We start from the raw sequence: 17385 nt of genomic DNA on the forward strand, positions 1-17385 counted from the left end.
AACTCTATTTCTTATTTCTCACAAGGTATAAGACTCTGCTGATCTCAGCTGGGCTCACTCATGTGTCAGTTGTTAGCTGGTGGATTGGCTAGGGGCTAGTTGTTCAAGGATGACCTCTGCTAGAAAGAAAAAATTCCTCCACGTGTCTCTCATAGATCTTCAGCAGGGTATATTCTCATGGCAGTGGCAGAAGTCCCAGAAAGGAGGTGGAAATGTACAGGCACCTTTTCAAGCCTCTCTTCTGCTTCAAGTTTGCTGTTGTCTTCTTTTGCCATATTACTGAGGCAGAGGCAGAATGGCAGAGGTCCACCAAGTGAGACGGCAGAAAAGAGGCCATGGACTGAGGCCGTTAGTGCAGTCAATGTACCACAGATCAAATGCACAGGAGGAGAGAGTTTGACTTAGAGATAAAATATAAAGGAAGGGAGTGAAAAGAAAGAAAGAGATGGAGAAAACAAAATAAAAATGAAAGATGGCTAGATAAGGGAAGAGATAAAGAGAGATAGAAGAGATGGGGTAGATAATGTGAAGAGAAGAGAAGCTAGGATGTCTGCAGATCCAAGACATGTGACCTGAAAAACAAGCTCTCATATGATAATGTAATATTCATAACAATATAATAGAATTTTCCAGTTGATAACAATATAAACTCAAGCTCTGCTTTGAGTATGCGAAAGAAGAAGTACAATTAATTACCACAGAATTATCTGGTAAAATATTTCATACCTTGCAGAGGAAAACTGCAGTCATAGATGTTGTAAGAATGAAAGCAAGTAACAAATCCAGTAGCAAAGCTTTCATACTTACTCCTAAGCAGGCATCTATTAATGATGCTGTTTAAAAATTATGAGCTTGTCGTATTAGGATATACAAAAATAACTTGAATTGGAAATTTTTTCTGTGGCTTTCTATCCCTTTGCCTTTTCTTCTTTCACTGTAAGTCTGTCTTAAATATAAATTGCACTTATATTAGCATTCTTCAACATGGAGTATAAACTGGGTAATAATATAATGTACCCTAAGAAAAGGGATTACATACATTGATACTGAGTATGGCTTAGCAATTACCATAAATAAATTATATCAGAGTTTCATTTAGTAAATGAACTTTTAGGGACAAAAATCTTGGTTTGATTTTGTTTGTTTCTGTTGTCCAAATATCAGAATACTTCTTAATGGTGGTTAAGAACTGGACACACTGATATAAAACTGGCAATACTACAACATTGTTCAAGAGAGGACTGATTAGTACATAAAAGGAAAATATCTTCCATTTACTATTTTGAGATAATTCCACAAATTTCAGAAACATTAAAATTTCCTCTTAGTTTCAACAAAATAACACTTTTTACAACTTCATGATGTCAGGGGCAAAAATAAGAAGTACAGTCCTTATTACATCTTCTCTCCAAGTTATTTTCCTTCTTTTTTTTAAATTTACTTATTTTATTTATTTATTTTTGACTGCATTGGGTCTTTGTTGGTGCGCCCAGGCTTTCTCTAGTTGCGGAGAGTGGGGACTACTCTTTGTTGCGGTGCACGGGCTTCTCATTGCGGTGGCTTCTCTTGTTGCGGAGCATGGGCTGTAGGCACGCAGGCTTCAGTAGTTGTGGCGCGTGGGCTCAGTAGTTGTGGCTTGCAGGCTCTAGAGTGCAGGCTCAGTGGTTGTGGCACATGGGCTTAGTTGCTCTGCAACATGTGGGATCTTCCTGGGCGAGGGATCGAACCTGTGTCCCCTGCATTGGCAGGCAGATTCTTAACCACTGCAACACCAGGGAAGTCCCCTATTTTCCTTCTTTTTTATTGCCACGCTGTTTATTATGGCTTATACAACCATGTCTGATCTAATATGATCTTTAATGAATTACCCACAGATGGCCCACAATCTGCTTATTCTACTTAAAAGACTTGTTCGTGCATTTATCCTTCCATATTGTTTCTTGTCCCTTTATGTATTGAAGATGTTTTCATTCCCATTTTCATTTCTATAAAACTGGTAGTAAAGATAGTAATCATATCTCCAATGATTCTTTTCTAAATCTAGAAAAAACGGCTCCAAGAGTTTGTCTCATTTATAACTGTTGTATCATGTTTAATATAGTCTCAGTGTGTCCTTATTTTTTTAAACTGTACACATTACAAATGTCTATAATATGCAGATTTGGGCTCTATTGAGGTTTAAATTTAGGAAATATGACCTTGAACTGACCCATAATAATTCATAAGTTTTCCATATGAGTTTTAACCAGAATAGTGAAGTTCATCCATTAAGAAGCAATTGCCAAATATCGCTATATATTAATCAACGATGATATTGTCACATATATATTTATATATGTTTAGGAATGCACGTATTATCTTTCTCTAGGTTTTATATCTATAAGGCCACTTGTAAACAAGGATTTTTTAAAACTATGAAAATGAATATATAATAGAGTCTTTGGGGGAAACAAATGGTACAAAAAGAATCTCTATCTCTGTAATGATAGTCCGCACTACGTGCATTCATGGTGTGCTTGTATGTGTGAGAAATTTTCAGTATTCAGCATCAGTTAGATTTTCTGAGAATCTGTTACTTTCATCATCAAGTAGCCCTGTCTGTAGGACCAGGAACTCTCTTGTCACTTTAACCCATCGAATAGCACTAAACAGATGTTATTTTTAGATATTGTATGTTTTTCTTCTCTAATGTTTCCTGCTCTCTCTCTTCCTTCATCTCCATAATCAAATTTTATCCATTAAAAAAGATGGTCGCATTCCCCACACCTACCCCAAATGAAATTCAAATCTAACTCACAGCAATCTGCTTTTTCTTTTCCAGATTCCTGTCTTGGTCACACAGATAAGTTCGACCAATCACCCAGTGAAAGTGGGGCTGTCAGATGCATTTGTCGTTGTCCACAGGATCCAACAAATTCCCAGTATGTAGAAGAAGGGTAATGGCAGAGTCTGAGCCTGCTGTGGGGTAAATTTAAAGGAGATTGATCTAGGGCAGATGTGACTCTTTGAACAATCGAATCACTTAGCTAATTGCTGCTTGTTAATTATATTGTTTGGCTTGTAAGTCTTTTTGGCATTTGCTATCTCTCTGTTAGTGTTGGACTAATAATTTAGGTGAAGAGAAGTTAAATAGCCAAACGAAGAGAATTTGGATTCTTTGGAATAGTTAGCTTGGTTGTGCAGATATATTTCTTTTATTAATAGGAAGAGGAACATAAAAGAGTGACAGATCATTTGATTGATAGGTGTATGATTGTTTATTTCATTTAAATAAATTTATCAGCAAAAGATCAGCCTTGTACCGTTTCATGTTTAACATGTTTGTATAAAACTGTTTGAGAGCCTGAAGGAAGATTTTCAAAACGTATAAACTGAGGTTAAAAAAATCTTGATGGAGCCATACCTACCACACAATATATTTTATTCTCTTTGTTTAAATCATTTTTGCCTATATCTAATCTAGTTTACATTTGTAGAAGAAAAACATATATGTTACTTTGGGCATCTGTTCATCGTAGTAGAAATCCAAATGGTAACTGCTGTTTGTAGTAGTTCTGATCATGTAAATAGCCCTCTTTTGAAAGCTTCTGTTTTTTAAAACCTCCTTCTAGTTCAAGAACAGCCCTGAGGGTTGCTTGGGTATGTTAGTACCAAAGGTGACTGTTTGTGTCCCAGATGTACTTATGTAAAGCAAGAGGTTATGATACATCTCAAGATTAGATCATTCCTTTCCCTTTTGCTCAAAGTTCTTGAGCAAAATTCTTTATTTCATTATAGTGGTAGACTTATTTTATCACATGCATATGCTGTTTGGTCTTGACTTGAACTAATTCTGTTTATGTCACCTCAAATATAGAAAGTAAATGACGTGGAAATCAGACTTTTCAGAGCAGAGGATTGGCTGGAAACATTATAGGGGTTATCTTACAATTACAGTTTAGAATGACATTCATATGTGGCAGTTCTGCTTGGTGAAGACCGTGAATCTTCCGTGGCTGTTTCTCCTTATTAGCTGAGAATTTGCGGGAGGTAATATTCCAGCCACCTGTTAAATCAAGGCAGATTTTCCAGAAACAAACCTGTACTGTGAACAAAGCAGAGATATATCCTTATGTGTAGGCAACATAAAGACATCCTGACAGAACTCTTAGTCAAGAGGCTGAACCCTGGGAGAGGCCAAGTTGACTTCTGTGTGAGGAGGAATGTTCTCACATTCTTCCTTTCAGAGGAGTTAGTCAAGCATGACCTGAGTCAATTACTGCACAAGTAAAAGAATCGCTAGTTTTAGTTTATTTGTGGCTTCTTTCATCCCAGAAAGAATTTTATTTGCAACTTCCTCAGAAGGCATCTTGGTCCACATTGAAGTGCTGATATATTATTGTTTAGAGAAAAAGACCCACCAACGTACAAAAAAAATTTTTTTACAAATGTATTGTAATATTCAAGTGTTGTGTCAGAACTGAGACATGATAAAATTGTACTCAGACTTCAGAGTCCCAAAATGCAATTTTGCACCCCTTGTTATATTGTAACAGGGTGACCATTATGTTTAGAGGGGAAAATATCCTTCTCAAATATAAATTTCATTGAATAAATTGGCAAAATTAATATGAATTTTGAGAACAGATTATGTCTAAAGTTTGGGAGTCAGCATTAATCTAAAGAAAGTACTCAAGCTTTGAGTTCAGGGAGAAGCTTCTCTCAGGCAGGCTATGTGCTGGAGTGACATTTACATTTCCTGTTGACCTCACTGTCACCTTGAGAAAATTTGCCAGGAAGGAACGGAAGTCCTGAGTTTCTAATCTACTCATCCCTGCCATTAGATGAGACTGTATTTCAGCAAGAACACTGGAATTGATGTGTTCTACTTAAAAATCTTTGGGGGAACAGAAAAATTTTAATCTCCTTAAAAATCTGTTCCCACATTTATCAGGTGTAACAGTATCTGTTACAGGAGGTTCTGTATAATAGGAAAGATATGGTTGCATGGCTGCATTGTATTCTCAGCTGGAAAACAAAAAAGCATACTTGTTTTCTTCAGACATTAGGCTAACCCAAGAATATCGTAATACAAGTTATACAAGTATCATTTTTTCCTGAGAAATCAGATGATTCCTAGAGATCAGTATGTTACTTACTTGTACAATTAGAATTTAGATAAATATTTAAGTCCTTTTCAAGATTCTGTTCCCCTGTTTAATAACCTTCATTATTAGGAGTCATCCTCATAGGGAATTTAAATCTTTCATCTCTGTTACCCCTTTTTCTTCTCCTGAGTGAATTTAGGGAAAAACTGATCATTATCCTAAGTAATGGGCGGCTTGCTTTCTTCTGTATTCCAAGGTGCATTATTACACAGGACCTTGTTCTCATAAGATCAATTTTCTGTTCTTTAAATCATTTTGGTTACATGGGTTATAGAACCTAGATCCTTTGCTTAATCTAGCCATGACAACATGGGAAAGTGAGCCACAACGTTGAGAGTAATTTTTCCCAGTGGGACCACAATAGTATACCATTCTTATCAGATTTGGTGAAGGTTTGGTAGAGCATTCAAAAAGCTTTAAGGCAAATTGAATTTGTTTATTACGAAGATTCCTCCCCGCCATCATAACATCAACAACAAAAAAATTGTTTTTCAGTTTTTAAAGGCTTCCAAATGTTTTCCATGTAACTTTCAGGCATAGTTTATTAAAATAGTCTTTACCTTTCAAAAAAGATTAGGTGATCTGATAGTTTAAAATATCAAAGGGAATTTAGGCATTGTTAGTAAATCAGTAAATAGTTCTGAAGTTACAAGGGGATTCCTTTGCTCCTTCAAAAAAATGAAAAATGTCTATGGTGAAATTAACTCTTATATTAAAAAAAGAAAAAGAAAAACTAGTTAAAAGTCCAGAATGTATAAGGGAAATTGTAATGTGAATACTGGTCATGAGACCTTGAACATATTATTTAATTTCTATAACTTTCTTTATATGCAAAATGACCATCTTAGTACCTAAGATAGAATATGTGTATAGCATGTGGTACCTGGCACAAAGTAACACTGTATTTATATTTACTTGTATTGCTTATCCATCGGCATCTACATTGTTACTTTAAAAAGACAGTGATGCTGACTGAGGTGTCCACACCCAGGCCCAGTGCCCATGAGAGTGAGGCCACAGGGGATTTCCACTCAAGGACACCTTGACACTCTCTGAAACTCATTCTTTCTGACGATGACAGCATTTGTTTCTTAACATATTGTTGTGTGTGTCTGTCCACGTGTATGTATATCTCTGCATCACCTTCTGTTTTTCATAAACTATTTTGTAGAACTTTAGAAACAGAAAAAAAAAAGTATAGAGATCATCCAATTCAATCTCCACAGGTACAGATGTGAAAAACAGGTCTACATACAATGACCTTGTTTATTCATTACAGAAATACGAGTGTAAAAATTATTATAAGCATAGTCCATATTAGTTCAGAGGAATTGGCAAAATAATAGAAAACTCAAAGAAGGAAATTAAATTGCCTGTAAACCTACTACAGAGAGATAACAATCAATGTTTTCATATCTCTGCATCCAATCTTTTGTTTATAGTGTATACACACACAAACACACACACACAGGGTAAGAAAATTGGCATTATCCTATACATATTTTTGCCACCTGTTTTTCTTATAACGTATACAACACGTTTTTCTTACACTGCTAAATACCTGTGTAAACGTGGTCGTTAATAGCTGCAACAAATTCCTTTGTTTCATAATTTGTGTAATCTGTTTTCAGCACTGGTTTGTCATGTAGGTTGCTTTTCATATTAATTGTCAGTAAAACAGCAGTGCTAAACATCCTTGCTTTTGAATTTTTACTCATATCTAATCCATAAAAAATGAATATGTAACCATGGAATGTTAATGAATTTTTATGTATTTTGACACATTGCTTTCTGTAAGGGTTGTACCAATCTACTCCCCCACCAGCATCATATCAGATATCCCATTTCCCCAAATGCTCTCAGACACTACTATCATTTTTTAAACTTCGCAAATTTGATAAGCAGAACGTGATGTTTCATTGTCGCTCTAATATTCTTTTGATTACCAGAAAGTTCTGACATTGTCATATATTCATAGGTCATGTTGAATTGCCATAATTTCTGGTTAAGTAGCTCTGCCAAGTAATTCTTTCTCAGCCTCAGCTCGTGACCCTCCATATTTTTTTCTGCAGTGTGCAGAGGCCTTCCTGGGTAAACCTACAGTGCTCTATAGTACTGTTCTACTTGTTTGTTTCTCTCTCCTCCCGTTTAACGTTTTGAATTTTGATCTTAATCTCCACAGTGCTGACCTTCCCCATCATCCCTCACCTTTTTCTCCACCTTCTGAGCTTAATGAGCATAACATTTCCAGCAAGAAACCCAGAAAATCCGTTCATGCCTCCATGGTCCGTTTATTTGGAAACTTAAGTCTATGTCATTTCAGTAATGTGAAAGTTACTTTAACACACACACGCAGAATTCTTGTACTAGAAACTAATCTGGAAAGCAGCTGACCTAACTTGAAATGGTTCTACTACAAGTTACGATAATGGCAATTTCTGAATCCCTTAGAATACTCCACTTTTTTCTTCTCACCAGCATGCATTATCTGGTTCTTTCTCAACACCAATCCCTTTCTCATCAGCATCTTCTGTTTTAAATTTATTGACATTGTGTACGCTACAGTGTGCCTTTGCTTTTTGGTTATTATTATTCACAGCTCAATAAGAAACATTAGCATTTTCAAAAATAAAACTGACAACTAATTTGGAGAGAAAACATATTTTAAAAATACTTAGAGATTTAGGGAACTCTTTGAGGAACATTGGATATAGTTTGCCATACACGGTCTCTATGAGCTTACAGACCAGTCAGCAGTTTCTCAAAGAACTTGATCAAAATTATGTTCACAGACTGAAAAGAAAAACATAACCTTAAGAAACAGAGATGCACTTTTATTAAGCAAAATGTCTTAAGCATTAATTCTCAAAAAAATAGTAGTATAGACCAGTACTGTCCAATAGAACTTTCTGTGCTGATGAAATGTTTTAAATCTGAATTGTCCAATACAGACTTACTAGCTACATGTGACTACTATGCACTTAAAATGTGGCTAGTGAAACTGGGGTATTGAATTTTTAATGGGATTCAATTAATTTTAAGAGTTGTGTATGACTAATGGTCACCATACTGAACAGGGTGACAGTGGACCATATGCACATGTTTAAATAGAACATTAAATTTCAAGTATAATATTTACATTAACCTACTTTTTACTTCTTCTTTGCCTTCTGAAAGGCCTTAGAATTTTCGATATTATTCAGTGATACATTTTCAAATTTAAGCATTTCACTTTAATTGATTTTGCCCATAAAATATTGTAATTTTGGATTCAGTGGTAGGACACATCCATTAGAATTACTTAGCAACTAAAATAAAAGAACATGTTGACAAACTATGGAAGAAACAAATAGTCTTGGAAAAACATGACTTTTTTTTTCTTAACAATTTATACACCCCAATTAAAGCTCTTTCAGAAGAACTGAGCCTCACCTGTTATTTTCAAAGTTATCAGGGTCTTTTCATTCATTTAAGGACGGATCGCTCTACAAATCCTTCAAGAAATTGTGTCATCTTACCTTGTGTTCCTCAAAATGGAAAACACTTCAAACGTATTCATTTTACAGAAGATAAAATTGCTTCTCTTTACCACACAGCTTCATTAGGTGCTTCTGTTGTCAAGTACACACTAGCTCACTCGAGGCTGAACAAAAGGAAGAAGAAATAGAAATCATGACATTTTCCCCATAAAGTATCCTCTCACAAAACTCTTCCAAGATAGATAGCATTATGCAAAGTGATATTTTATTGCTTTAATACATACATTTCTAACATACCCTATTTGCTTGATCTTGATTTTTCAAAAGAAGCAAAAATTTAAGAATTTTCTGGATATTATAAATCACTGATTAATTTTGACATATTTGAGAATTTTTTTTAGAATTTCTATGAACACAAAAGAATAATGAGAGGAAAATATGAGAGGTTCAGATTAACACCTCATGGTCACCTAAATTTTATGTTGCCTTTTCCAATGCTGAATTATATTATTTTTTAATAGAACTACAGGGAGAATTTTTTTTTTTTTTTTTTTGCCACACTACACGGCACGCAGGATCTTAGTTACCTGACCAGGGATCGAACCTGTGCCCCCTGCAGTGGAAGTGCAGAGTCTTAACAACTGGACCGCCAGGGAAGTCCCAAGAATTTTTAAATGTTTCAGGCAAAAGCATCTTCTATTTGTAGATGCTTCATTTCACAACTCCAACTAGCTAATTCTGGTAATGCATTGCATTTTCGTGTGGGAAGCTTATAACTTCTATAATAGTGCACTTCTTCTCTCAAGAGTCTCTTTTTTCCTGAGTCTTTATGCTGGGAATGAACTTGTAGTTGTGCAATACATGCTATTTACATTAAAGAGTACTCAGTAAATGGTGCTGTGTGCTGGGCTCAGTGGGAACTAGTAAAGAAAATAAGAAATAATCATTTGGGACCAGTAATTAAGCATTGACAACACATAAATAAGGAAATGTTAGCTAATCATTTACTTGACAATCCAGACAAAATATTAAAATATTTATATAAAGAATCAGACAATTGAGGAAATTACTCATACATTCTCTGTGTGAATGTTAATTTTCAAGACAGACAAGTAAACTGGATCATGGCTAATCATGCCACAGGGTACTCATTAAACTGTTTTCATTTGAGCTAAAGTGGATATTGATTGGAGAGGATTCCTGGTGTTTCAGTACAATCACTCTGTCCCTCCTGCTGATATTGTTTAAAATGTCTAAAACCATGCAATTCAATAGTTACACTTTGAATCATATCACCTTAAGATTTTGATTACTGAATTTTATTCTCTATGTGTTAGCTACTCAGAGATTTATTTCATTTCATTTTTTAAAAAATTTTAAAAGCCCCTAATGGTTATTATAGTTGATCTTGGTTTTGTAAAGATGTAATGAAACAGTTGAAGCTGTATCACCACAGCTAAGGTACTGAATGTTTGGTTCACCATTATTTTGGCTAACTTTCTAAAGAAGACACATGGGCTAAATACATTTCTGGAATCAAATGAAAGCTTCTAGTATTGGCAGGAGCTACCAGTAAATACATTCCTAATTACTTGTTTTTGACAGGGAGATGTATGATACACAACAGAAATGACCATTTGGAAGCTGTCATTAATTGGCAGGTCATCAAACAAAACACGTTCTCATTAATTTTGGTTTTATTAAATTCATCTCCTCCCAATAGTTGGAGTTATCTGAGCAGGTGATAGAACTAGCATGGCAAAAATGTCACTGCTTCCCTTTACCCCATTTACATGATTAATAATTAAACTCCCAGAGGCTTCACAGTCATGTCCATAGTTTGAACTTTTCAAAGTGTAGTATGAAGTTAAAAGAAAACTGGTATTTTAAGCACCTACTAATATGATACTGTGCAAACTTTAGTATGAAGAAGACTCAGAAACCCCCATCACAGTGATCTCATGGCAAGTCTATATTATTTATTTATTTCCAAAACCTAAATTGTTTAGCAAAATGCATAGGAAAGCACGTGTCCTCTTTAGACAAAGGCAGAAACTGAGTAATCGTTTCAAATGCCTTAAAAGTTAAAAAAAGAAAAAGGAAAAAGAAAAGACATTATTCATGTACCTCAAGAAACCTTACTAAATATCATGAAATTTCTCTAATATTGGATAAAGTTTGCACTTTGAAAATTATATATGCATCTTTCGCTTATACCAAAAAGATGTGAATTGGATTAACATTTTTAATCAGTGTTTCCCAATCTGAGAAACCTGAAGATATATTCAGTGAAGCATTCCTAGCGTTCTAGAAGCATTCCTTGCCTCCAAAGAGTTCATTTTGGACCCCTCCCCCTCTTCCTCTTCTGCAGTAGAATTTCATTGTGAATAATCAGAAATGGGTGAAAGAATATGAGTGGAGAGAAACAGATATGTGTAGGTTGTGAGTAAATGTTTGACTTTCCTCCTGGATGTGTAGGTATCTACATTTCCTGAACACTGTTACTAAAAGAGAGTTTGCTGTCTTCTGGGCACCACACTCCTGTTTTATGTCCTAGAGGAGATCATTGTTGGTCTATTTCCTTTAATCAAAATTTAACTTTCCCTAATATAAGAGGGGAAACAAATTCCTAGAAGCCTGATTTCAGGGCCTAGATCTATAGAAATTAGATCAGTACATGCAGCATATAACCAGTATGATCTATGGTTGCCATATTGATGTTAGACAAAAATTATATCTGACATTTATTGAACTTACAATGTGAAAGGGATTATTCTAAGCAACTTTCATTTACTATCTCATTTTAATTCTCAAAACAGATCTGTGATAGAGGTACTATTATCTTTATTTTATAGGCGAGGACAGCGAAGCATAGAAAGGCTAACAAAAGAGCCAAAGTTCATGCAGATACCAAGTAGCAAGCCTGGGACTTGAACCAGGCTTTTCAAATGCATGCATTATGAACCACTATGACATATGACTTCCCCAAGTTGGATACTATGACATTTTAAAAATAATTTATAGCTTCCCAAATAATTCCTGGTAGATATAATAGTATTCAGGAAATGCATTCCTGTCGTTATAAGCATTCCAAGAGCTAAGTAAAATACCGATAATATCAATTTTCCATTTCCATTTACCTAACTCAAGCAAGCTAATATAGTATAAGACTCAGGTCTTTTTTCAAAAGTAGATTTTAAGTATATATCATCAACATCTTTTTTTGTCATAAAATACATTTGCTTGTATTTATCTGATTTTTACTTATTAAATTTCTTGTCAAAGTCTCTATCTAACCTATTCCTCAGGAACACCACTGGATTTGCTGATGAATTATTATAAATTCCTGCATGTAATATAAGTGCTAATTATTAACCTTCCTTGGATATTACACTGTACATTAAATAGCAATACTGATTTTTTAATGATTTAATTTCTGTCTTCAAGTTTATTAAAGAAACTTATTCTAAACCTTTAAAGGAATCAGACTCTTATTCTAGCTAAACCAGCTTTACTTAGACTGAAAAATTTTTAGTTGCTACCCATTCCTAAAGGACTCACTTTAGTTTTAGCTTCAGAGAAGTGGGGTCATCTTACCTTCTTGATTTCATATGTCAAAATCTTTCAAAATTTATAAATCTATGAAGAAAATGTCTTAAGTATACTCTGAATGACAGTGGGTTTGAGCCCTGCTAATGAAGTGAGAAATTTGAGACCCTAATCAACATTTTTAGCTTCCTTGATGAAAATGCTGCTGGGTACAACAGTTTCAGATTTTGATAATCAACCTTTTTATAGGGTTTGATTATTTTAAATTTTTATTTTAAAACCCCATCAGGTGAAACGCTTATAATTCTACATTCATTATTAAAATGCAGTTGTTTTATAAGTGAAGAAATGTTGAAAGTGGATTTTTTTTCTACTCTCCATGCTGTTTTTTGTTTTTACAGATGTTCGAAGAAGAACAATTTATGAATACCACCGAGTAGAACTACAAATGTCAAAAATCACCAATATTTCAGCTGTGGAGATGACCCCATTGCCTAGTAAGTTAACATGTAAACATAGCTAGGTGGGAAAAATGATTTGCAATGTGTATGATCTGATCTTTTTACGCATGGGTCTTTTGATCCTGCGTGTATATGGGGATGCGCGGGTGATGTTAATTTTGACAGAGCAGTCTTTTTTTTCTCTCTCTCCCTCCATGCTGCCAGTTAGTGTTGATGCATCCATTCTCTTCTGTTTCCTAGCATGTCTCCAGTTTAATGGTTGCGGCCCCTGTGTATCCTCTCAGATTGGCTTCAACTGCAGTTGGTGTAGTAAACTTCAAAGGTAAAAGACAGTAATGCAAAATATTTTTAAACTTTATGAAGACTTGTTCTATTCTTCCATTGAATTTTGAATGTGTCAGGTGTGTTGACTGGATATACATGAACAAATGTGCATGTGTTAAACAAAACACCAAAATGCAAAAAATGCTCAGACGTGGGAATTGTAGTATTTTCCTTTGATTGCTCAAAGTGACCATGAACCTTTGTAGTCCGTAAGATAATTATCTGACATATATTTATAATTGCTAGGGGGCTTAAGATAGATGATGATTATGACTGATGAATCTATAAATTGCCGCTGTTGGTCCGTATTCTTCAGAAATCATGGTATGACATATCTTCACAATAACAAGGATGGTTTATGCATAATCACATTAACATTCTTAGCAAATTCCTATAAATATCTCAAAGGTTACTAACCAAGATTAGAGGTGTAGTCTGAGGCTGAGGAATACAGTGACACCAACAGGACTCTACATAAATAGAACGTGCGGTTTGGGCCTGGGTTGTAAATAACTGACTTTGAAACTTAAGCTGAATCACTTGGTTGTGTCAAAGAGGTTTGCTGATTTTCATGAATGGCAAAGAGGATTTTTCAGTCTGTAGAGTTTTTCGGAGACTGAATGCTCATTTGTTGGAAATGCAGAGTGAAGACGTTTTAATTTTTTGTTTTATTTACTCAACCATTTTGTGTAGCAGTTATGTCCCGAGCGCTGGGAAAGCAGCAGTGATTAATATAGATGTGGTCCCTGCCCACCATGGAGCTTCCAGCCTGTCCGGGAATAAGTCCCCTCTCACCTGCAGAGTCTATGAAAAATCTGCTTCTTCCTCCAGGAGAACTGAGTCTTCAAGTTTGTGCACGTTCCAGCAGAGCTTTCTGTTGTATGAGAAGCTGGTGTCTTATCATCTTGCTGCAGCCTTTGCTGTAAAGATAGGGACATGTTCAGGACTACTTTAAAAGTTATTGAAGTATAAAGAATAGAATGCCAATTCCTTGATAACAAGCTATGGGAAACATGTGTGACTTGCTAACTTTGGGACAACCACTACAGTATTTCAGATAGAGCAATATTATTTACTATAACCGCTGTTTTATTTTCAATTTAACATGTTGTTCCAATAATTTCCTTTGTGCAACGAATTTCAAATAATGGAAAAGCAAGCAGGCGATCACCATTCTTAAAAGTAGATTTTTAACTTGGCTATATCTCCAGAGTGGGAAGAACTGCTATAAAATTAAGGATTTGTCGTCATTTATATGCAAATACTGCTGACATGCCACAAATTACAAGCATACCAGAAGTTAGTCAAAATCTGTTTAGATAATGACCAAAATGAATCTAAAGAGATGGCATTCTAATAGGTATATTTTAGTAACGCTGATCTGAGACATGAAAAACGCCCAGAAGAATTAAGTAAAAGGTCCTGGTTTGGGGTGCATATCTAATTGAAGTTCCAGTTCAGTGGTCATCTCCTCTGAGAACGTTCCCTAAACCATGAGTCTGTGTGAGGCGCCCAGCCCCTGTGGTTCTCGGCATCCTGCTCCAACCTCCATAATTAGCATTTAGCTCGAGGCTTATGGACATTTGTCACTTGTCTGTCTCCTCTGCTAGGCTCTGGGTTTATTAAAGGTGAATTGTCCTTACATCTCCACAGCCTAAGAATGTACCTGATACTGCAGAAAAATGAACGAGTGAATGAATGATGGCTAGGTTCCAAAGGAAGGAATCATGATTCAACTTGTCTGGGAATGAAGGATCTCCCAGGATGAGGGACTTTCAGAGCTGAAACCAGGAAAGTTGAGGGAAAACCAGGACGAGTTAGCTACCCCAGCTAGAGTACTATTCAGACAATCTCGACTGAAACAGTGTCATTATAAATGAAGGTTTGGGACACTAGTCTAGAACCCTACCTTCTACTAACCATTTCATTATTTTCAAAAAAATTTTTTGGTGGAAATATATGTTTAAAGCTCCAGACAAGCAGTTCTGACAATTGAAACACATCCACAAGTTGTGCAAAACGCTTTATACCGTCAATGCTCCCATTTTATTGAGAGTTTTCTCTGCCAGACATTGTTCCAGGAATTTTCAAAAATATTTAATTCACATAACATTTTTATAGAGGAGGAAACTGAGGCTTCCGTTATTTGTGCAGGGTTTCAGAGCTCTTAAGTGATAAGTTTGGAATTGAAACTCAATCTGTGTGCTTCCTGGCCTGCCTTTTCGATGCCTCACACCCACCAGGCTGCAGGTACGCTAAGCAACTTAATCGTAACTGCTTCCTGAAAAACAGTAGACATACTACTGAAAAAATAAATATTTCTATAATTGTGGGTGCAAGAAAATTGCATGGTTTTGAAATTGGCATAAAAAGCATGTAGAAGAGAATGAAGCAAAGCATAAGACTTTTGTATATTACTGAAAGCATAGGTTGTTTTTAAGATTAATGGAAAAAAGAAAGGTGGTGATGCATATGAATGAGGACAGAATTTATCAAAGAACACTATGAAGAAAAACTTCGAATTTTCTGCCTGTTACCATTTGGTGTTTTGTTGCATACCAAACACTGGTTTAAAATCTTGGATTTATTTTTAATTCTTCAGCAACCCAGTTATATACATATCAAAACCTGATTAATTAATTGGTTTAACTATGGCTCGTTGTACTTTTGTTCAACTTAATTTCCCCACTGCATTTTATTAATTTCTCCTTAGGCCTATGAGCATCAAAACTTTGCTTTTGCTGCCCAGAAGCATTTCCCCAGACTTTAGAGCTTTTATCGACAAATTCAATAAAACAAGAGGCGTCTTATCCTAAGCAGTGCAAAAATTGCCTCTCAGATTGTTTTCTTCCATCCTTCTTACCTTCTCCTTTGTGCTTTCTTATCCCTGAATGATAATCAGTTGGTGGTGATTATTGAATTCTCAAGCTGGGCTTCCTCTAGAAAGATAAGATAATTTTAATTGGTTTGTTTATTTCCTTTAATTCTCAGTTTTCAGCAAGCCAAAACTAAGGCACAATATTTGTAATGGCTTATCCAAGGTCTAAAGGAATTTGAGTTATAGGAACATGTAATGAGATCCATGATCAAGAGTGTTTTCTTGGGACAGGTGGTCATTACTTCTAGGTAAGAGTGCTTTTGTTTCTTCACTGAAAGCTGAGAGGACCTGAATCAACCACACCTTTTATCTTCAGTCATTCAACAAAATTTTTTTAGTATCTCTGTGTTCAAGTTACTATCCTGGATTGTGAATTCAGTGGTGAAGGAAAGAGAGAAAATCACTTCCCTCATAGAGCTTACATGTTTAGTATGGGGAGATAGAGTTTAAGCAAATAGATATGCAGGAAATAAAGTTAGCAGTGGTGAGTGCTACGGCACAAGAAATGAATCGAACATTATAAGGGAAAATATAGCAAAATCGATAGGAATAACAGGAGTTTACTTGTTGGTTTCATGCTAGACAACCTTGTCTTTTTGAAGAGACCTTGGTTTCATCAGCCATCACCCTCCAAAAGTTTATTTTTTAATTGAAAATAAAAACATTCATTCACTCATTCATTTACTTAAAAATTTATTGAATACTTTCCACATTTATCTGAACAGCAAGCACTAGTCTAAACACGGAAGTAGTTAGAACAATAACCAGGCATTAATCAAAGCCAGAGTTCTCAGGGAGCTGAGTTTAGCATATTAAGCTGGAAAATAAATGAATTGATAATTAAACAAAAAAGAGAGTTGATGATGAATGATCTGTTGAGTTTGGAGAGCCAGTAGTTGCTCTGATCTGAGTGGCCAGAAAAGGCTTCTTGGGAAAAGGGACGGTTAAACTTAGATCTGAACAACCAGGAACCAGCTACACCAAAGTGAAAGCAAAGAGCATTTCAACGCAACACAGATTACTTAGTGGATTCGAAGTGAAGGAAAAGGGAACTATATGAATCCAGGATACTTCTTAAATTTTTGTTTGGGCAATTTGGTGGATGCTGGCATTTGTCTTTTGAGATAGGTAAGATGACATACGAAATAGAGACTAGGGTGGGAAGAAATAAAGAGTTTCATTGGGGACTAGTTCAGTTTGAGATGCCTATCAGACTTCCAAGTGGAAATGCTGTATAGGTGGGGATATATGAGCCACATATTCCAGGAAAAGGTTATGGCCAGAAGTTCAGATTGGAGAGTCATCATCATATAGATAGTGTTTAAATTCAGTGGACTGAATGAGATCAGCTGTGGAGAAAGTGTAAATTGAAAACAGAAGAGATCCCAGGAAGCAGCCTATGGCATGGCATAATGAGGTATGATGCTAGTTTTCCATTACATACAATTATTTTAAAGTATTTGTATACATGTATGTTTCTGTAGACAGAGAATACCTCGGAAAAGATACATAAGAGACTGATAACAATATTTGTCTCTAGGGAAACG

General features: G+C 35.4%; 1 protein-coding gene across 2 annotated transcripts in view; it reads left to right on the forward strand.

The window, feature by feature from the left end:
• PLXDC2 (plexin domain containing 2) overlaps positions 1 to 17385 on the forward strand; it is a 413757-nt gene that overhangs the window by 292788 nt on the left and 103584 nt on the right. For both annotated transcript variants that reach the window (XM_060161213.1, XM_060161202.1), the window contains exons 8-10: positions 2822 to 2921; positions 12577 to 12672; positions 12877 to 12958. In XM_060161213.1, the coding sequence (XP_060017196.1) occupies positions 2822 to 2921; positions 12577 to 12672; positions 12877 to 12958 (278 nt within the window). The remainder of the gene's footprint in view (positions 1 to 2821; positions 2922 to 12576; positions 12673 to 12876; positions 12959 to 17385) is intronic.

This window comes from Lagenorhynchus albirostris, chromosome 1 (assembly GCF_949774975.1).
Source record: "Lagenorhynchus albirostris chromosome 1, mLagAlb1.1, whole genome shotgun sequence".
Lineage (NCBI taxonomy): Eukaryota > Metazoa > Chordata > Mammalia > Artiodactyla > Delphinidae > Lagenorhynchus > Lagenorhynchus albirostris.